The sequence below is a fragment of the Coregonus lavaretus genome (assembly GCF_964263955.1).
Source record: "Coregonus lavaretus genome assembly, chromosome: 5".
Classification (NCBI taxonomy): Eukaryota; Metazoa; Chordata; class Actinopteri; order Salmoniformes; family Salmonidae; genus Coregonus; species Coregonus lavaretus.
The window spans coordinates 57,600,230-57,623,403 of record NC_139992.1 but is presented as its reverse complement, the minus strand read 5'-3'; the positions used below and the strand labels follow the sequence as shown (position 1 = coordinate 57,623,403).

General features: G+C 45.5%; 1 protein-coding gene across 1 annotated transcript in view; it reads right to left on the bottom strand.

Moving 5' to 3' along the window:
* The window catches only part of LOC311129401 (tomoregulin-2-like), a gene marked incomplete at both ends in the record, with an annotated part of 158,082 nt that extends 137,267 nt beyond the window's left edge, over window positions 1-20,815 (bottom strand). Inside the window, one exon of the mRNA XM_084161684.1 lies at window positions 20,629-20,815. Coding sequence (XP_084017810.1) covers window positions 20,629-20,815 — 187 coding nt within the window. The remainder of the gene's footprint in view (window positions 1-20,628) is intronic.
* Between the last annotated feature and the right edge of the window lie 2,359 nt (window positions 20,816-23,174).

The following is a 23,174-nucleotide window of genomic DNA, read 5'->3' as shown; positions in this document are numbered from 1 at the left end:
GGTAACAAACTGAGATTAGGAGCACTCCCTTTAAGAGAGTGCTCCTAATCTCAGCTCGTTACCTGTATAAAAGCCACCTGGGAGCCAGAAATCTTTCTGATTGAGAGGGAGTCAAATACGTATTTCCCTCATTAAAATGCAAATCAATTTATAACATTTTTGACAAGCGTTTTTCTGGATTTTTGTTGTTGTTATTCTGTCTCTCACTGTTCAAATAAACCTACCATTAAAATTATAGACTGATCATTTGTTTGTCATTGGGCAAACGTACAAAATCAGCAGGGGATCAAATACTTTTTTCCCTCACTGTATGTCATATGACACCAAATGTTGCTTTGTAGCACCTACAGATGAAACATTATGAGTCTTAAAGGTCTGGGTAAGGCCAAAATGTCATAAATGTTCCAACTTCAACTAATTATTTCTCAATTATGCTTTAAGATAAAAATGTCAAATATACAGTGGCTTGTGAAATCCCCCTTGGCATTTTTGCTATTTTGCTGCCTTACAACCTGGAATTGAAATTGAATTTTTTTTTTTTGTTGGGGGGGGGGGGTTGTATCATTTGATTTACACAACATGCCTACCACTTTGAAGATGCAAAATATTTTTTTTTGTGAAACAAAACAAGAAATAAGACAAAAAAAACAGAAAAATTTAGCGGGCATAACTATTCACCCCCTCAAAGTCAATACTTTGTAGAGCCACCTTTTGCAGCCATTACAGTTGCAAGTCTCTTGGGGTATGTCTCTATAAGCTTGGCACATCTAGTCACTGGGATTTTTGCCCATTCTTCAAGGCAAAACTGCTCCAGCTCCTTCAAGTTGGATGGGTTCCACTGGTGTACAGCAATCTTTAAGTCACACTACAGATTCTCAATTGGATTGAGGTCTGGGCTTTGACTAGGCCATTCCAAGACATTTAAATGTTTCCCCTTAAACCACTCAAGTGTTGCTATAACAGTATGCTTAGGGTAATTGTCCTGCTGGAAGGTGAACCTCCGTCACAGTCTCAAATCTCTGGAAGACTGAAACGGGTTTCCCTCAAGAATTTCCCTGTATTTAGCTCTATCCATCATTCCTTCAATTCTGACCAGTTTCCCAGTCCCTGCCGATGAAAAACATCCCCACAGTATGATGCTGCCACCACCATGCTTCATTGTGGGGATGGTGTTCTCGGGGTGATGAGAGGTGTTAGGTTTGCGCCAGACATATCGTTTTCCTTGATGGCCAAAAAGCTCAATTTTAGTCTCATCTGACCAGAGTACCTTCTTCCATATATTTGGGAGTCTCCCACATGCCTTTTGGCGGACACCAAAGGCTTACTTATTTTTTCCTGTAAGCAATGGCTTTTTTCTGGCCACTCTTCCGTAAAGCCCAGCTCTGTGGAGTGTATGGCTTAAAGTGGTCCTATGGACAGATACTCCAATCTCCGCTGTGGAGCTTTGCAGCTCCTTCAAGGTTATCTTTGGTCTGTTTGTTGCCTCTCTGATTAATGCCCTCCTTGCCTGATCTGTGAGTTTTGGTGGGCGGCCCTCTCTTGGCAGGTTTGTTGCGGTGCCATATTCTTTCCATTTTTTAATAATGGATTTAATGGTGCTCCGTGGGATGATCAAAGTTTCTGATATTTTTTTATAACCCAACCCTGATCTGTACTTCTCCACAACTTTGGTCTTCATGGTGCCACTTGCTTGGTGGTGCCCCTTGCTTATTGATGTTGCAGACTCTGGGGCCTTTCAGAACAGGTGTATATATACTGAGATCATGTGACAGATCATGTGATACTTAGTTTGCACACAGGTGGACTTTATTTAACTAATTATGTGACTTCTGAAGTTAATTGGTTGCACCAGATCTTATTTAGGGGCTTCATAGCAAAGGGGGTGAATACATATGCACGCACCACTTTTCCGTTATTTATGATTTAGATTTTTTTTTAACAAGTTTTCATTTCACTTCACCAATTTTGACTATTTTGTGTATGTCCATTACATGAAATCCAAATAAAAATCCATTTAAATTACAGGTTGTAATGCAACAAAATAGGAAAAATGCCAAGGGGGATGAATACTTTTGCAAGACACTGTATGTCAACAATCCTTTCTCCAAAGGAACCTTCTATTGATTAAATGTTCATGGTCTTTTTTTGTTCTAGTTTCGTTAGGAATCACCCGTAGGCTATCCAGAATAACCTCAGAATAACCCCAGAAGTAATGGGAAAAATAGCACCAGCTAATTCCAACAAAATTGCCCTAAAATAGCATATATCTCGAAATCTGCTAACTAATCCACAATCACCTCAAAAACACGCCTTTGAAACATAAACTTGACCCACGCTCAAAGATGGAGCTATTTCTCTTCTACCGTTGACAGAAAACAATTAGCCTAAATCACTTGAAGTTGTGTTTCCTTGGGTAATATGTTAGAATACATGGCATGCAAGTTGCATAAGGATTTACTAAGCAGGTGTCAAATGTGACACATGAGCAGTGCCCCAGGAGTTTAGAGAAGTAATTTATCCTACTTGTCAAAAATAGCTCTGGGAATGCAATAAACTGCCTTTAGAAATGGCATCACATTAACATCAACATATTAAATAATATATAACTGAGGGTAGGAGTACTGTACATGTTTATATATAGTATAGGCATATTAAACAGACAAGTTAATTGCAGAAAATAATCCCTTGAAAAACCAAACTGTTTACAGCACAACATTTTGAAAGATAAACATGACACTAGAAAGACAAATATTTGAAATACACTTAGGGAGCAATTACTACACTTCTATTGTTGACTGTAAATTGTTGAAATAGTACATTTCATATGAAAAGACACAAAGACAGTAACAATCTATCTCAGATTAATGTAAACCCCACTGTGGGTTTAGTCAGAATGTTTTGCTGTATTTTAAAGCTGAGATCCGCCCCAGATCATTTGTTATTGTTTTTGTTTGTATTTGAAAAGAAGGAGATGAGCGTCCAACAATGTAATAAATAAATAAAATCGCAGTACATACTCTGCTGTTTTATCGCGCGTGCAATGATGTTTGAGGGGAAAAAAACATTGATCGTTGTTTGAAGAAACTTTTTTGTTGTTGTAATATCGCAAACGGATGTGGCAGTTTCACCGCAACAGATTTCAAATTTAAGGGCAGGTGTAGTTATGTGTCAATATCTAATGACATGTTTGTAAAGGTGAGGGGACAGCTTCTATGACAACTAGTTTCTAGAGCTTTTGGGGTGTGGTGGTTTTAATGCAAGTGAGTGCACCCGCAGTTCAGTCTGCATTTATGTGTGAATGAATGTGGGACAAAGAGTCAAATAGATACCAGATAGGAATACAGACTCAATAGCTGTGCTTTGCTGACCGTCAGACACAAAAAGCAATAGTCACAGTCATAGCGGTTACATAATCACAGAAATTACTGCACAGTCAGCCCCAAAGCCATAGACTCAAAGACACAGTCAGAGCCACAGACTGCCAACATCTCAAATCAAATCAAATCAAATCAAATTTTATTGGTCACATGCGCCGAATACAACAGGTGCAGACATTACAGTGAAATGCTTACTTACAGCCCTTAACCAACAGTGCATTTATTTTAAACAAAAAAGTAAGAATAAAACAACAACAAAAAAGTGTTGAGAAAAAAAGAGCAGAAGTAAAAAATAAAGTGACAGTAGGGAGGCTATATATACAATAGAATAAAGTGACAGTAGGGAGGCTATATATACAGGGGGGTACCGTTGCATAGTCAATGTGCGGGGGCACCGGCTAGTTGAGGTAGTTGAGGTAATATGTACATGTGGGTAGAGTTAAAGTGACTATGCATAAATACTTAACAGAGTAGCAGCAGCGTAAAAAGGATGGGGTGGGGGGGCAGTGCAAATAGTCCGGGTAGCCATGATTAGCTGTTCAGGAGTCTTATGGCTTGGGGGTAGAAGCTGTTGAGAAGTCTTTTGGACCTAGACTTGGCACTCCGGTACCGCTTGCCGTGCGGTAGCAGAGAGAACAGTCTATGACTAGGGTGACTGGAGTCTTTGACAATTTTGAGGGCCTTCCTCTGACACCGCCTGGTATAGAGGTCCTGGATGGCAGGGAGCTTTGCCCCAGTGATGTACTGGGCCGTACGCACTACCCTCTGTAGTGCCTTGCGGTCAGAGGCCAAGCAGTTGCCATACCAGGCGGTGATGCAACCAGTCAGGATGCTCTCGATGGTGCAGCTGTAGAATTTTTTGAGGATCTGAGGACCCATGCCAAATCTTTTTAGTCTCCTGAGGGGGAATAGGCTTTGTCGTGCCCTCTTCACGACTGTCTTGGTGTGTTTGGACCATGATAGTTCGTTGGTGATGTGGACACCAAGGAACTTGAAGCTCTCAACCTGTTCCACTACAGCCCCGTCGATGAGAATGGGGGCGTGCTCAGTCCTCTTTTTTTTCCTGTAGTCCACAATCATCTCCTTTGTCTTGGTCACGTTGAGGGAGAGGTTGTTGTCCTGGCACCACACGGCCAGATCTCTGACCTCCTCCCTATAGGCTGTCTCATCGTTGTCGGTGATCAGGCCTACCACTGTTGTGTCGTCGGCAAACTTAATGATGGTGTTGGAGTCGTGCCTGGCCATGCAGTCATGGGTGAACAGAGAGTACAGGAGGGGACTGAGCACGCACCCCTGAGGGGCCCCCGTGTTGAGGATCAGTGTGGCAGATGTGTTGTTACCTACCCTTACCACCTGGGGGCGGCCCGTCAGGAAGTCCAGGATCCAGTTGCAGAGGGAGGTGTTTAGTCCCAGGATCCTTAGCTTAGTGATGAGCTTTGAGGGCACTATGGTGTTGAATGCTGAGCTGTAGTCAATGAATAGCATTCTCACGTAGGTGTTCCTCTTGTCCAGGTGGGAAAGGGCAGTGTGGAGTGCGATAGAGATTGCATCATCTGTGGATCTGTTGGGGCGGTATGCAAATTGGAGTGGGTCTAGGGTTTCTGGGATTATGCTGTTGATGTGAGCCATGACCAGTCTTTCAAAGCACTTCATGGCTACAGACGTCAGTGCCACGGGTCGGTAGTCATTTAGGCAGGTTATCTTAGAGTTCTTGGGCACGGGGACTATGGTGGTCTGCTTGAAACATGTTGGTATTACAGACTCAGTCAGGGACATGTTGAAAATGTCAGTGAAGACACTTGCCAGTTGGTCAGCACATGCTCGGAGTACACGTCATGGTAATCCGTCTGGCCCTGCGGCCTTGTGAATGTTGACCTGCTTAAAAGTCTTACTCACATCGGCTACGGAGAGCGTGATCACATAGTCGTCCGGAACAGCTGGTGCTCTCATGCATGCTTCAGTGTTGCTTGCCTCGAAGCGAGCATAGAAGTGGTTTAGCTCGTCTGGTAGGCTTGTGTCACTGGGCAGCTCGCGGCTGTGCTTCCCTTTGTAGTCTGTAATAGTTTTCAAGCCCTGCCACATCCGACGAGCGTCAGAGCCAGTGTAGTATGATTCAATCTTAGACCTGTATTGACTCTTTGCCTGTTTGATGGTTCGTCGGAGGTCATAGCGGGATTTCTTATAAGCGTCCGGGTTAGAGTCCCGTTCCTTGAAAGCGGCAGCTCTACCCTTTAGCTCAGTGCGGATGTTTCCTGTAATCCATGGCTTCTGGTTGGGGTATGTACGTACGGTCACTGTGGGGACGACATCATCGATGCACTTATTGATGAAGCCAGTGACTGATGTGGTGTACTCCTCAATGCTGTCTGAAGAATCCCTGAACATGTTCCAGTCTGTGCTAGCAAAACAGTCCTGTAGCTTAGCATCTGCGTCATCTGACCACTTTTTTATTAGCCGAGTCACTGGTGCTTCCTGCTTCAGTTTTTGCTTATAAGCAGGAATCAGGAGGATAGAGTTATGGTCAGATTTGCCAAATGGAGGGCGAGGGAGAGCTTTGTATGCGTCTCTGTGTGTGGAGTAAAGGTGGTCTAGAGTTTTTTCCCCTCTGGTTGCACATTTAACATGCTGGTAGAAATGAGGTAGAACGGATTTAAGTTTCCCTGCATTAAAGTCCCCTGCTACTAGGAGCGCTGCATCTGGATGAGCGTTTTCCTGTTGATTAATGGCCTTGTACAACTCATTCAGTGCAATCTTAATGCCAGCATTGGTTTGTGGTGGTAAATAGACAGCTATGAAAAGTATAGATGAAAACTCTCTTGGTAAATAGTGTGGTCTACAGCTTATCATAAGATACTCTACCTCAGGCGAGCAAAACCTTGAGACTTCCTTAGTATTTGATTTTGTGCACCAGCTGTTGTTTACAAAAATACAGAGACCGCCACCCCTCGTCTTACCCGAGTCTGCCGTTCTGTCCTGCCGATGTAGCGTATAGCCTGCTAGCTGAATGTTGTCATTGTTGTCATTCAGCCACGACTCCGTGAAACATAAGATATTACAGTTTTTAATGTCCCGTTGGTAGGATAACCGTAATCTTAAATCGTCCATTTTATTATCCAAAGCTTGAACGTTGGCTAATAGGATTGATGGGAGAGGCAGTTTACTCGTTCGCCGTCGGATCTTTACAAGGCACCCCGACCTACGTCCACGGTATCTCCGTCTCTTCCTCACGCGAATGACGGGGATCTGGGCCTTGTCTGGAGTCTGTAGAATATCCTTCGCGAACGCCTCGTTGAAGAAAAAGTGTTCGTCCAACGCGAGGTGAGTAATCGCTGTCCTGATATCCAGAAGCTCTCTTTGGTTATAAGAGACGATGGCATAAACATTATGTACAAAATAAATTACAAATAACGCGGAAAAACACACATAATAGTACAATTGGTTAGAGGGCTGTAAAACGGCAGCCATCTTCTTCCGGCGCTGTTCATTCATCTGAACATTCAGTAGTGAAGCCGAAAGCGTCTTGTGTTCTCACAGTTCTAGGCTGAAAGTATTGCAATCCATTCATTCTTTCTCTGAAAGAACAGAAAGAAAAAAGAGTGGGTGAGAAACATGTAGTTTTTTTAAAAAGACAATGAATCTCAGAACTTGCTGTGTTTCCTTTTCAGACATTCTTGGATTGCTTCTTATGCTTAAAAGCTGGAAAATCGCAAATTAACAAGACAAGAAAATAGTAACACAATAAAATAACACAAAATAACAATAACAAGGCTACATACAGGCTACATACAAGGAGCAACCGGTAACGAGTCAGTGTACTGGGGTACGAGGTAGTTGGGGTGATTGATTGAGTTAAAATGTACATGTAGATTTGATTAGGTGATTGACTGAAGTACTATGTACATTGGGGGAAAAAAGTATTTAGTCAGCCACCAATTGTGCATGTTCTCCCACTTAAAAAGATGAGAGAGGCCTGTCATTTTCATCATAGGTACACGTCAACTATTACAGACAAAATGAGGAAAAGAAATCCAGAAAATCACATTGTAGGATTTTTAATGAATTTATTTGCAAATTATGCTGGAAAATAAGTATTTGGTCAATAACAAAAGTTTCTCAATACTTTGTTATATATCCTTTGTTGGCAATGACACAGGTCAAACGTTTTCTGTAAGTCTTCACAAGGTTTTCACACACTGTTGCTGGTATTTTGGCCCATTCCTCCATGCAGATCTCCTCTAGAGCAGTGATGTTTTGGGGCTGTCGCTGGGCAACACGGACTTTCAACTCCCTCCAAAGATTTTCTATGGGGTTGAGATCTGGAGACTGGCTAGGCCACTCCAGGACCTTGAAATGCTTCTGACGAAGCCACTCCTTCATTGCCCGGGCGGTGTGTTTGGGATCATTGTCATGCTGAAAGACCCAGCCACGTTTCATATTCAATCCCCTTGCTGATGGAAGGAGGTTTTCACTCAAAATCTCACGATACATGGCCCCATTCATTCTTTCCTTTACACGGATCAGTCGTCCTGGTCACTTTGCAGAAAAACAGCCCCAAAGCATGATGTTTCCACCCCCATGCTTCACAGTAGGTATGGTGTTCTTTGGATGCAACTCAGCATTCTTTGTCCTCCAAACACGACAAGTTGAGTTTTTATCAAAAAGTTATATTTTGGTTTCATCTGACCATATGACATTCTCCCAATCCTCTTCTGGATCATCCAAATGCACTCTAGCAAACTTCAGACGGGCCTGGACATGTACTGGCTTAAGCAGGGGGACACGTCTGGCACTGCAGGATTTGAGTCCCTGGCGGCGTAGTGTGTTACCGATGGTAGGCTTTGTTACTTTGGTCCCAGCTCTCTGCAGGTCATTCACTAGGTCCCCCCGTGTGGTTCTGGGATTTTTGCTCACCGTTCTTGTGATCATTTTGACCCCACGGGGTGAGATCTTGCGTGGAGCCCCAGATCGAGGGAGATTATCAGTGGTCTTGTATGTCTTCCAATTCCTAATAATTGCTCCCACAGTTGATTTCTTCAAAACAAGCTGCTTACCTATTGCAGATTCAGTCTTCCCAGCCTGGTGCAGGTCTACAATTTTGATTCTGGTGTCCTTTGACAGCTCTTTGGTCTTGGCCATAGTGGAGTTTGGCGTGTGACTGTTTGAGGTTGTGGACAGGTGTCTTTTATACTGATAACAAGTTCAAACAGGTGCCATTAATACAGGTAACGAGTGGAGGACAGAGGAGCCTTTTAAAGAAGAAGTTACAGGTCTGTGAGAGCCAGAAATCTTGCTTGTTTGTAGGTGACCAAATACTTATTTTCCACCATAATTTGCAAATAAATTCATTAAAAATCCTACAATGTGATTTTCTGGAGAAAACAAATGCTCAATTTGTCTGTCATAGTTGAAGTGTACCTATGATGAAAATTACAGGCCTCTCTCATCTTTTTAAGTGGGAGAACTTGCACAATTGGTGGCTGACTAAATACTTTTTTTCCCCACTGTACATGTAGGTAGGGGGTGAAAAGCAGAAAGTTTGTTTAATTAACTGTTCAGCAGTCTTATGGATTTGGGGTAAAAGCTGTTCAGGAAACTTTTGGTCCCAGACTTAGCGCTCCGGTACCGCTTGCTGTGTGGTAGCAGAGAGAACACCCTGTGACTTGGGTGGCTGGAGACTTTGACAATTTTTAGGGCCTTCCTCTGACACCGCCTGGTATAGAGGTCCTGGGTGACAGGGAGCTCGGCTCCAGTGAGGTATTGGGCCATATGCACTACCCTCTGTAGCACCTTGCGGTCCAGAGGCCGAGCAGTTGCCATACCAAGCGGTGATGCAGCCAGTCAAGATGCTCTCAATGGTGCAGTTGCATAACTCTTTGAAGATCTGAGGGCCCATGCCAAATCTTTTCAGCCTCCTGAGGGGGAAGAGGCGTTGTTATGCCCTCTTCACGACAGTGTTGGTGTGTTTGGACCATGATAGGTCCTTAGTGATGTGGACACAGAGGAACTTGAAGCTCCCGACCATCTCCACTACAGCCGTCGAAGTGAATGGGGGAGAGCTCAGCCCTCCGTTTCCTGTAGTCCACGATCAGCTCCTTTATCTTGCTGACGTTGAGGGAGAGGTTGTTGTCCTGGCACCACACTACCAGGTCTCTGATATACTCCCTGTAGGCTGTCTCACCACCGTCGTGTCGTCAGCAAACGTAATGATGATGTTGGAGTCGTGTGGGCCATGCAGCCGTGGGTGAACAGGCAGTACAGGAGGGGGCTAAGCACGCACCCCTGTGTTGAGGGTCAGAGTGGCGGATGTGTTATTGCCTACCCTCACCACCTGGTGGCGGCCCGTCAGAAATTCCATTATCCAATTGCAGAGGGAGGTGTTTAATCCCAGGGTCCTTAGTTTAGGGATGAGCTTGGAGGGCAGTATGAGCTGTAGTCAATGAACAGCATTCTCACGTAGGTGTTCCTTTTGTTGAGGTGGGAAAGGGTAGTGTGGAGCGCAATAGAAATTGTGTCATCTGTGGATTTGTTGGGGCGGTATGCAAATTTGGGTGGGTCCAGGGTGTCTGGGATGATGGTGTTGATGTGAGCCATGACCAGCCTTTCAAAGCATTTCATGGCTACAGATGTGAGTGCTACGGGGCGATAATCATTTAGACAGGTTACCTTGGCGTTCTTGGGCACAGGGACTATCGTGGTCTGCTTGAAACATGTGGGTATTACAGACTGGTTCAGGGAGAGGTTGAAAATGTCAGTGAAGACACTTGCTAGCTGGTCAGCGCATGCTCTGAGTACGTGTCCTGGTAATCCGTCTGGCCTTGTGAATGTTAACCTGTTTAAAGGTCTTACTCACATCGGCTACAGAAAGTGTGATCTGTCACGACTTCCTCCGAGGCTGCCTCCTCTCCTTGTTCGGGCAGGCTTCTGTATTCGTCGTCACTGGCCTTCTAGCCACTGCCGCTCCTCATCTCATCATTCCTTTTGTTTTGTCTTGTTTATTACACACACCTGGTTCATATCCACTAATCAGTACCTGTATAAGTGTTCCCTCTGCCCCCTTGTCTTTGTGTGTGATTGTTTATTGTGGAGGTTCGATTAGCTCGGTGGAGCTCTTTGTTATCTTGTATCACCGGGTTACTTTCACTCGTGTGCTTCGTTGTTTTTCCTGTGCACCTGTTTTCCTCACTGAAGTGTTTGATGCATTGCTGCGTACTACTGTGTTCGGAATAAACCTTTTATTCTGTGATTTGCCCTCCTGCGCCTAACTCCTTCAAATCACCCATCACAGAATCACACACCCGACATGGAGACAGCAGGAGAAGCGAACATGCCAGGAGTATTGGCACGGGTCCGGGAGCATTCTGATATGCTAGCCAGCTTGGGAGAAGTGATGGATCGGGTTCTCCAGGTCGTCCAACGCCTGAAGAGGAGAGGACCCGATCCTTCGAGACCAGCTGAGCGACCGGATCCAGCCACCCACACTCCAGCACCCAGAGGGATTCAACTATCCCGACCTAGGGAGTATGACGGGACAGCTGCCCGCTGCCAGGGATTCCTCCTGCAGCTGGACCTCTACTTCACAACCGTCAGCCCGGCTCCATCGGAGCAGGAGAAGGTGTCCGCCCTCGTCTCCCGTCTCTCTGGGAAAGCTCTGGAGTGGGCCAACGCGGTTTGGAGTGAAGGAGGAGCCGCGTTGGACAACTACGGGGAGTTCGCTCGCCACTTCCGCAAACTTTTCGACCACCTGCCTGAAGGTAGAGAGGCAGGCGAGCGGATAGTCCACCTGAGGCAGGGGAGTTTCGGCTGGAGTTTCGGACAGGAGTTTCAGACACTAGCGGCTGGTTCCGGGTGGAACGAGCGGGCCCTCATCGACCACTTCCGGTGCCATCTACGAGAGGACGTCCGAAGGGAGCTAGCCTGCCGGGACACCATGTTGTCCTTCAATGAACTGGTGGACATGGCCATCCGGTTGGACAACCTGCTGGCTGCTAGAGGACGTCCTGGAAGGGGCCTGCCCGTTCCACTTCCCCCCAACCCGGATCAGGAGATGATGGAACTGGGTGGAGCAGCGATCCGGGAGAGCGGAGGACGACAGCACCAGTGTCACTCACGTGGCGTGAGAGGACATTCTCCTGCACGCTGTCTTCGGCAACTTTTGGGTCTGGAGGCGGCAGGCAGGGCACTCTCGCGTCACCCCAGGTATTGAATACCCAAACTCGTTCAGAGCCCTCTGCTGCGCACTGTACCCTACACATCCACTTCCTGATTACATAGTAGTTCCCCAGTGTAAGGCGCTGGTCGATTCAGGCGCAGCTGGGAACTTTATGGAGAGGTCATTTGCACATAGTCTAGGCATTACATTGGTTCCCCTATCCATTACACTCCCCATCAGAGCACTTGACAGTCGACCATTAGGGTCCGGGTTCGTTAGGGAAGTTACAGCACCAGTCACTATGGTTACGCACAAGACTCATCGAGAGCAAGTCACTTTTTTATTTATTATTGAGTCTCCTGATTTCCCTGTTGTGTTAGGTCTTCCCTGGTTAGCACTCCACAACTCCACCTTATCATGGCCGCAGAGGATTCTCAAGGGGTGATCGCGAGAGTGTCAGGGTAGGTGTCTAGGTGTTTCCGTTGGTGCAACCACGGTCCAGACACTACCTCCACCGTGCGCATTCCCCCCAAATACCTCGATTTGGCGCACGCATCTTCCAAAACGCAGGCAACCAAATTATCACCTCATCGGGCGGGGGATTGCGCGATAAACCTCTGGGTAGACGCTGTGCCTCCCAGGAGTCATGTGTATCCCCTGTCACAGGCTGAAACTGAGGCTATGGAGACATACGTCTCCAAGTCCCTGCGCCAGGGGTTCATATGTCCCTCCACTTCGCCCGTCTCCTTAAGTTTATTTTTTGTGAAGAAGAAAGACGGAGGTCTGCGCCCTTGCATTGATTACCGAGCACTGAACAATGGGACAATATGTTATAGTTATCCTCTACCCCTCATTCCACCTGTGATCGAGTCAATGCATGGGGCGCGCTTCTTCACAAAATTAGCTCTCCAGAGTGCGTACAACCTGGTGCGTGTCCGAGATGGGGACGACTGGAAGACAGCATTCAGCACAAACACGGGGCATTACGAATACCTGGTGATGCCTTACGGTTTGATGAATGCTCCATCCGTCTTCCAGTCCTTTGGGAACGAGGTGTTTCGGGACATGCTTGGTCGCGGTGTAGTGGTCTACATCGATGACATTCTGGTGAATTCCGCTACACGTGCCGAGCATGTGTCCCTGGTTCGCAAAGTGCTGGACCAACTGTTGGAACATGACCTTTATGCCAAGGCAGAAAAGTGCCTGTTTTTCCAACAGTCCGTCTCCTTCCTCGGATACCACATTACCACCTCAGGTGTGGAGATGCAGGGAGATCGCATTTCAGCCATGCGTAATTGGCCGACTCCAACCACGGTTAAGGAGGTGCAGCGCTTTATTGGCTTTGCCAACTACTATTGGAGGTTTATCCGGGGCTTTGGCAAGGTCGCAGCTCCCATCACATCTCTGTTGAAGGGTGGGCCGTCCCTGCTCCGCTGGTCTGATGAGGCTGACAGGGCCTTCAGTAACCTGAGGGTTCTGTTCACCTCAGCCCCGGTACTGGCCCATCCCGATCCATCACTACCATTCGTAGTGGAGGTGGATGCATCCGAGGTAGGGATAGGTGCTGTCCTATCTCAACGCTCGAGCACGCCACCCAAGCTCCGCCCCTGTGCCTTCTTCTCCAAGAAGCTCAGCCCGGCGGAGCAGAACTACGACGTTGGTGATCGGGAGCTGTTGGCTGTTGTCCGAGCCTTGACCGTGTGGAGGCACTGGCTCAAGGGGGCAAAACACCCTTTCCTCATCTGGACGGCCCACCATAATCTGGAGTACATCCGGGCAGCGAGGAGGCTGAATGCTTGCCAGGCCAGGTGGGCCCTATTCTTCACCCGGTTTGATTTTACACTATCTTACATCCCGGGTACGAAGACCGTGAAGGCAGACGCACTGTCACGGCTGTACGACACAGAGGAGAGGCCCATAGAAAACACCCCCATACTCCCGGCCTCCTGCATTGTGGCGCCGGTAGTATGGGCAATGGACACAGACATAGAGCGGACGTTACGCACAGAGCCATCTCCACCTTAGTGTCCAGCTGGGCTGCAGTATGTGCCTTCTGTTGTCCGTGACCGTCTGATCTATTGGTCCCCCTCCTCTGGTCACCCAGGTATCGGTCGTACAGTGCGCTGTCTGACCGGAAAGTACTGGTGGCCTACCTTGGCTAAGGACGTGAGGGTGTATGTCTCCTCCTGCTCGGTGTGCGCCCAGAGTAAGGCACCTAGGCACCTCCCAGCGTGTAAGTTACAGCTCTTCCCAGTTCCACAACGGCCATGGTCTCACTTGTGTAATGACTTCCTTACTGATCTTCCCCTCTCTCAAGGTAACACCACCATCCTTGTCGTTGTGGACCGCTTTTCCAAAGCCTGCCACGTCCTTCCTCTGCCCGGTCTCCCCACGTCCCTGCAGACTGCGGAGGCCCTGTTTACACACGTCTTCCAGCACAACGGGGTACCAGAGGCCATAGTGTCTGACCGGGGTCCCCAGTTCACATCCAAGGTCTGGAAGGCGTTCATGGACTGTCTGGGGGTCTCGTCAGCCTGACCTCTGGTTTTCACCCAGAGTCTAATGGGCAGGTGGAACGGGTGAATCAGGATGTGGGTAGGTCCCTGCGGTCCTACTGCCAGGACTGGCCGGGGGAGTGGTCGGTGTTATTGCCATGGGCCGAATATGCCCAGAACTCTCTCCGCCACTCTTCCACTAACCTAACGTCCTTTCAATGTGTTTTAAATTATCAGCCGGATCTGGCACTGTGGCACCTTGGCATCAGAGCCAGATCGAGGTTCCTGTTGTGGATGACTGGTTTCGGCACGTGGAGGAAACGTGGAACGCTGCTCACGTCCACCTCCAACGCGCCGTGCATCGCCAAAAGGCCAACGCTGACCGCCACTGCAGTGAGGCCCCGGTCTTTGTACCGGGTGATCGGGTCTGGCTCTTGACCCGGAATCTGCCCACTCTGCCTACCCTGCCGGGCAGCTGAGCCCGCGGTTTGTGGGGCCGTTCAAAGTCCTGAGGAGAATAAATGAGGTTACTTATAGGTTACTACTCCCTCCAGATTACCGCATTAACACCTCGTTCCATGTGTCTCTCCTCAGGCCGGTGGTGGTTGGTCCGCTCCAGGAGTCTGAGGTGCGGGAGGTCCCTCCGCCCCGTCTGGACATCGAGGGGGCCCCGGCTTACTCCGTCTGTTCCACCCTGGATTCGAGGCGTCGGGTGGGGGGCCTTCAGTACCTCATGGAGTGGAAGGGGTACTGTCCGGAGGAGTGGTGCTGGGTCCCGGTGAGGGATATCCTCGATCCCTCCCTGTTGTGGGATTTCCACCGTCGCCATCTGGCTCGCCCTGCTCCACGTCCTCCTGGTCGTCCCCGAGGCCGGTGTCGGCGTGCTGCTGGAGCTGCGTGTCAAGGGGGGGTACTGTCACGACTTCCTCCGAGGCTGCCTCCTCTCCTTGTTCGGGAAGGCTTCGGCGTTTGTCGTCACCGGCCTTCTAGCCACTGCCGCTCTTCATCTCATCATTCCATTTGTTTTGTCTTGTTTATTACACACACCTGGTTCATATCCCTCATCAGTACCTGTATAAGTGTTTCCTCTGCCCCCTTTTCTTTGTGTGTGATTGTTTATTGTGGAGGTTCGATTAGCTCGGTGGAGCTCTCTGTTATTTTGTATCGCCGGGTTATTTTCACCCGTGTGCTTCGTTGTTTTTCCAGTGCGCCTGTTTTCCGCACCTTTTATTCTGTGATTTGCCCTCCTGCAACTGACTCCTTCATATCACCCATCACATGATCACACAGTCGTCCGGAACCGCTGGTGCTCTCATGCATGGTTCAGTGTTGCTTGCCTCGAAGCGAGCATAGAAGGCGTTTAGCTCATCTGGTAGGCTTGCATCACTGGGCAGCTCGCGGTTGCTAGTATGACTTTGATATGGCGTATCCACAAATGTGTTGGTGTATTGTTGCTGCTGTATCTCGGCTGCACGTTTCCTGAGCGCAGTATTTTCTGGACGTTATACACATTTTAACAAGTCTATGGGAGGGTCAGTTTGTGTGTCTTTGAACATATTGCCATTCAGTGCAAATGCAGCAGTTGTCATTACAGGTATTGGTGAGTAGGTTGCTAGGTTGGGGTGGCAGAGCGCTTCACGCACAGGACTTGTAAGCCACAAGTGGTAGTTGGTCAAATGCAAACGTGTTTATATCCTAACCATTACCTTAACCACTCACTAGCATGCCTAAACTATTATTAAACCATAAATATGTGAAAATACCCATGCATACATACATTTACCCAAGGTGAGCTGCTAAGGTAGTCGTTGAACTATGAACCAATCATGTGAGGGTGTGCTTTGTTTCCATAAGGCCATTATTTACCAGAGCAAAACTAGTTGGAGCCCCACCAGCACCTCCACTACATAAAAAATTGATGTAGGATCTTAATTTGATCACTCTGTTGTTGCTGAGAATTTTCCTGCACTGCTGCAGGAAATGCAGATGAGCTCGTGATTTACATAAATTCACTGAAAACCCACACTAACACACGGTTATATTAACAGTATTGCACTTTTCATGTAGCCTAATTTTGGCCAGCTTATAGTTTAACCACCCATCAAACATCATTATGGGCTAAACGTTAAAATCCTGTTGCTGTAGGATTATTTTGCTCCGACAATACTGGTCGAATTAAGATCCTACATCTTTATATTGCTCCAGGCCTAATGTGCTCTTAGCTGCAAAATATGCCATGTCAGAGGCCAATACTATTTGTAATTCCTATGCCCCACCCACTGTTAAAGGAGGAGATAACAGTGAACTAAATAATTTACCAAAACAAGCTGGCAAACATCAAATATGCAAAATGTGATGTTTATATGCCAACTATTAAGACGGCAAGCGAAGCACTTATGAAATCCTAAGCAATTTCTCCACAGTCCAATACGTCACTAACATACGTGGAACTGTATCTGTCACATAGAGCCAGATAGCTCTATAGGACATTCCCTGTTTTCAAGCCTTGTGTTGGTTAAAAAAAAAGGAATAAATTAGAAATGTAGAACGGAACAACAGCAAGGCAGGGAGAGACTCTTCTTTGACCTCATTCTTATGTCAAGTATTTCATAGTTCCTGGCTACAGGTTTGAACTGTTTCCCCTGTAAGAGAACCATTGCTTGTTAGTGGTAACAAGCATTGCAAAGAGCGGGGGACTTATGTGTTCAAGAGCACTCTTTCTGATCTCTCATGTGTAAATGAAAGGGGGAACTCAGGTCATGGCCAGTAGTTAATCCATGGCCAGTAGTTAATACATGGTGATTTATACATCGAAAAAGGCCTGTTTGAAAGGTTGCTGGAGGCAAGCAGTCGACAATTACATATATAGGATCTTAATTTGAGCAATTTTCCTACAGCAGATAAATAATCCTGCAGCAACAGGAAATGTGAATTATTATGTGGATTATAATTAACAGACATTTTTGTAAGGGAAAATCAAGTCTGAAATTTCGAAGTGGAAACAAACTTCAGAAGCCTTTTTAAACCTCAAATACACTACAAGTTTTACATTTCCAAGTTCACCTGCAATGTGGTGATCAAATTAAGATCCTACATCTGTAGGCCTAGCAACTTTTGATCCTGTTTCGATTAGATGATATTGAAGGATTTTCCACCTCTACCCTCAGAGGCAGAGATTCCGTTGACCTTGGGCCACTGATAATTCTCTCTGATCTGGTTTCTAGCGTTCAATGTTGTTGTTTTTACAATGGTGGTTGTTAATAAAGTGCAATATAAACACTGACTGTATAAACTCGTAAAAGAGTCTCACCAGCTTGTGGAAATATCTGTAAACGTTGCCTCTTATTAAACCAGTGACTTCATATTCACAGAAAGTTACGTTTCGTTGATCAGTTTTATTGCAACAGTGTTTTACGTCTTTATGGAAACAGCTCAGTTGCTAAAGATGCAACTTAATTGGGATCTAGCTATGAACACAAACAAAAAAACAATCTGTGAAACAAGGCCCAGGTTGATGGAATTAACAACATATTGTATATTCTCCTAGTAGTTTTAGTCCACAATCTCTATTGAAGACCGTGTCACGGGTATTTCAGATAAGGTCATCCTAAAATCAGAATTGACATGGTAAAATGGAAATTACACAATAATAACCTGCACCAATAGACACAATTCGTGCAAGAAAGTACACTATAGCACATACTTTACTAATGATATACCAAGTACCATCAAATAAAGTGCTACCGGGACAGCTGTGTATCAGAAATATGCATTCCTCTTTTATAGTTCTGAGGTTTGTCAATAGCAAGGCCACAAACAACATTCTTGCCACATGCATGAGTTTCCATGTGTTTCCTTTACCATCAATCTATCCATCCCTTCTGCCTATCCAATCACCATGTTGGCCTTCCAGCTAACAATGGTTATTTTCAGATACCACCAAGACCATAATGCAATATCAACAACATATACTATGCTATCATCTTAGCCAAATTACTCTCTCTCTCTCTCTCATTCTCTGATCATGTACAGTATCCAAGCACAGTCAAATGAATTCTTGACACCAGGGACAAACAAGCCTTCTGGATAAAAGTGTCTGCTAAATGGCATATATTATTATTATTTATATTATCATTAAAGAAGGACATGATAACAACTAATGCATTTCTTGCTTTGCAATCAAAGTATTTTCACTGTCATGTCAAAGCAGCCACGGACTTGGTGTTGAAAACATCTATTCATTATATCATTGGTTTATATCGACCATGACCAGGAAGGCGGCTTCCATTGAGTCCAGCTGCTATTTAGGGGTTCAGTGTTTTGCATCATTGAGGATTACCATTCATGTTCATAATGGACAATGTGTCACTTGTTACATTTTCATGTTGGGAGGGATGAAAGCTCAGACACAGCCCCCTAAGAGGATCATATGGGTTTGACTTGGGGACACCAAATCGTCATCATCATCATCAACAACACATTCACGTTCACCCTCACAATTACCTTCAATGAACTTGACCATGTTGGTTAGACCTATGAACACACACACACATACACACACACAATCCATTGATACATCACAGTTACAAAGTTTAGAGCCTAAAAAACAAAGTGAAACTAGTTCTGTGAATCCATTAATAAGATAGACATTCAGGATGTGAAAAGGCAATAAGACTAAAATAAGTCTCTTAAGTCAAGTCTAGTCCAGCCCATTAGAGAGAAACGAGGGATGCAAACCGGGGTTGATAAATGACAGAGCTTTGACCTAATTATCTACAACAGTCCAGTAATAGTTTAGCTACCAAGATGCGTCCCAAATGGCACCCTATTCCCTATATAGTGCACTACTTTTGACCATAGCCCTATGGCCCTGGTCAAATGTAGTGTACTACACAGAGAACAGGGTGCATTTGGGACGCACTAGTCATTCCTCACTGGCTGAGGAAATGGGACATAAAACGCATGCAGGATAGCATATTTAGTCCTCTGGTCCCAAGATTACCATCCCAACCTGTTACTCTGGCAATGTTGGCCAAATATTTAATGTTGGCTTTTAAGCACTCAGACCTTGCAGCCTACCATTTTCAGGTAGTGCTCTGCATGCATTTCACTCAAATGCATAGTTTGTACATTCTTGCTAAAAAAAATACAAATCCAGTGTCTATTTGCTTATCTACATTTATTGTGTGATAATAGGCAACATGATGGGTAATTGGACTGGGGGTTTGTAGAGAGAGCTTTTCACAAGTACATTCATATGCTTATAAAGGAAATGAGCTGAAGGCTACAGGTCCAAGTGTATGGATTAACGCAAATAATAAATTGTCATCACAATCATTTTGCATTTTATGTAAGCTACAGACTAAATGACGGTGATACTTGCACATTTCAAAATCAGTGGGTGTAGAATAATGCTCAAGCACTTAGGCCTACTGTTCTCAAATGTGGGGAAAAGGGTTGCGGCTATTTTAGGATTCAAATTTAGAAATGCGACAGAAAATCAACGGCGGCACAGTCAGATGATTTACAAAGGCAGGCTGTCGCGCGGACGTGCTTTACAGCCTCGCGTCCATGTTTTTATCGGTTTAGCACCGAAAAGGGAAAACAAGTTTACACCGGCCTATAAAAAAGCGGTAAGGTTCATATTCCGGGTAGCACTAAATGAAACTCCTGCAGGTAACGGAACAGCGCCAGGTAGATAAAAAGAAAAGGCTATATTTCGCCGTGCAGTTGGCTAAAGAACAGACAAATAGGCTACCTGTATTCTGGTAATCTATAGATTACACAATTGAAAAGGTTTATAGCAGCCTATAGTGAACAAATAAAATCATTGTAGTGCGTGCAATGGGTTAAATATTGTCTTTGGTGACAATTGGAGACATTTCCAATTGCTCACAAGTTAAGAAATAATACGTTATTCATTAGTTTTTAAAATGAATCAAACATACACTCTTGGGGAGTCTAAAATATAAACTAGAATGTGGCACTTGAATTCCTCAAGTGACGACGAACCTATGCTGAGAAATAATTGCAATTCTAAATTTTGCACCGCGCAAATGATTCCGCAACAACAGTGACTAATAATAACTATAAAATAGGCTAGTTATAATAATAACAGGCTCATAATAATAGCCAATGTGTGCTAATTAATTGATTAATAAGCAAAACAATGCAAGAAAGGTAAACATTTAATTTCATGGACATTTGCATCAATGTGCCATTTTGGTGAATTGCATCAAATATTTTTTGTTGCGAATAAATTCATTTGTATGTTGTCAATGATAAAGCCATAGCGTATTATAATATAAGGGAACCTTTAGGCAACCCAGAAATGATCGAGGGCTAATGACCATCCTAACTCCTTGGCTATTTGGAATAATGTTTTCCTCTAAAACCCAAACGATGCTATTTGCAGACAATGTCCTCGATAATTTATTAGCCTGTCCACCCCAAATTCCCATATGCAATAAGACTTTCATTACCGTTACGGGAAAAACTATTAGCCGCCCTGCTTACAAAGGCGCACATCTGGAACAGGCAGACATAACATACAGACGGGATTTTAATGTAGCCCAAAGAAATGCACCCGACTCCTTAGCGTTCTTACCAGAGCAGTTCCAGCCGGTAGGCGTCTGACAGTCGCTGAGGGATGACGGGAAAGCGCAAAGTTGCTCTACAGGTAAAGTGGCTAAAACCGATACGACGGTGATCCAGACCCAATCTCCCACTGTCCGGCTCCACTGGTGCGAGCGTCGGGGCTCCTGTAGTGCCGCCGCCGCCACGGATAGACCCATCTCAGTTCAGCGGCGTACCCCGACAACACAAGCGAGCTGGGCAAAAGAGGCAGACACGCACCAACAACTCCGGTCCAGGCGTTGGCTGTTTCACCGGGGCGCTCAGTGACCATGAAAGGGACATCTTCTGTGCAAGAATGCGTGCCCCATGAAGTCCTGTAGAGTAACCAACGAGTTCCGCCCGATTCGAGGTGGCGCAGCTACAATGTGAAGGGGGTTCGGGTGATAAGGTCGGGTGGGGGGAGCAATGGAGGGTGTGTGGGATGGTGTCAAGGGGAAAGTTAGCCAGGTAAACTAGTGAAAGAGGATGGGCAGGCAGGTAGAGGAAGGAGGCTCAACGATGAGGAGAGAAAATAAAGATGAAAAAAAAGGGGTGGGTGGAAGGAATAGAAGCTGAAATAATGTTTATATCACACGGTTTCGATACGGAGACGTCCTAGTAATATCCAGAAATGCCACAGGCTTCCTTGACAAGCGGTCCCCTCGTAATTGTGTTCAGACGCTCAGTGAGTCCGTCTGCTGCGCTCACCTCCTCATCTCTCTGGAATCCGCGTTGCGCCCACCAGCAGCAGGTTACGGTCTGGTTATGATCACGTGGTGTCGGATGCGAAAGAGGGGGAGGGAGGGGGGGTCTCGGTAATTATAGAACGCTGATTGGAGGAGAGAGGAGAAGAATGCAATGCGATGGAGAGAGAGAGGGAGAGGGAGGGAGAGAGGTCTTTGTGGCTTCGCTCCGACCAACACAACGGCCAGTGTCTGTTCACTGTTTCGGTTTGGAACGAGCGAGTTTCGGCTCTAAACACAGCTGAACCATGCAGGAAGGGTGGGAAGAGATGCACTCTCAATGTAATTGGCCACTATCATTTAAAAAGGCTGCAGAAATCGATTCGTCCAGCTGGAGCTTGGATTATTGTTCTGCAATGAAATAATGCGGAATCCAAAATACCTTAATATTGAAAATATTATTCTCAGACATATTGTTGCCATAACGTGGTACGCTGCTTCGACCCTGTAATTGATATCCTGTCAGACTCAAAGGCACTGTTATTTGTAACCCCCCACCTCTCAATTAGCCCATGGCAGCAAAAAAATAGGCATATAGGTCATTTCAGTCTTACAAGAGAGCGCGAAAAATAATGTTGAGCGCAGTTGGAGAGAGTTGAGATAAAAAAATCTAGAGGGCGCATAGGATCATGTTGAGGAGCTGAGAGAGAGTTAAGAGCTCAGACAAAAATGTTGGGTGCCCAGAAAGTGGAATTGAGCGCAAAAAAAATTAATGTTGAGCTCCCTGCTCATGGTATACTTGCCTGTGCTCTCTCGAATTGCACCTGTGCTTGCATGATATGAGATATGTTTGCTTGCAAATCTACAATGATATTTCAACGTGTTTTTCATTATCTCATTGATGTAGGCAGCTCTAAATTCGAGAGGAAAATGTATTTATTTATATTATCTATAAAGATTTTTAAAAGGCCATTAGATAGCTAGCTAGCTACAGTATCTAGGCTGAAACTGCTGGGAAAGAGCTAGGTAGCCAGCTAACTCCCACCATCAGCTGAGTTCATCAATGTAGCTAATGATAGGTTTCTAGAAAATAAACTATATATTTGCTAGTTATATTTTAAAAACTTAAGCATATAACACCCAGACAGATGTAGAACGTTAGGGACCTCCTGAGCACCAGTAAAATCTCCTTGTTCTTGAGGTTTATTCTGGAGTTTATTCAGGAAGGTGCAATGTGTTACATAAAAAATACAGGTAACTGCCAAAATAAAGGAAACACTTGACTAAATGAGTGATACAAAGCACATTGAAAGCATGTGCTTCCACACAGGTGTGGTTCCTAAGTTAATTAAGCAATTTAAATCCCATCATATTTAGGGTGATATACAGTGCATTCGGAAAGTATTCAGACCACTTCCCTTTTTCCACATTTTGTTACGTTACAGCCTTATTCTACAGCCACACAATACCCCATAATGACCAAGCGAAAACAGGTTTTTAGACATTTTTGCCTAAAAATTACACAAATAAGAAATACCTTATTTACATAAGTATTCAGACACTTTGCTTTGAGACTCGAAATTGAGCTCAGGTGCATCCTGTTTCCAGTGATCATCCTTGAGATTTTTCTACAACTTGATTGGAGTCCACCTTTGGTAAATTGAATTGATTTGACATGATTTGGAAAGGCACACACCTGTCTATATAAGGTCCCACAGTTGACAGTGCAAGTCAGAGAAAAAACCAAGCCATGAGGTTGAAGGAATTGTCCGTAGAGCTCTGAGACAGGATTGTGTCGAGTCACAGATCTTGGGAAGGGTACCAAAAAATGTCTGCAGCATTGAAGGTCCCCAAG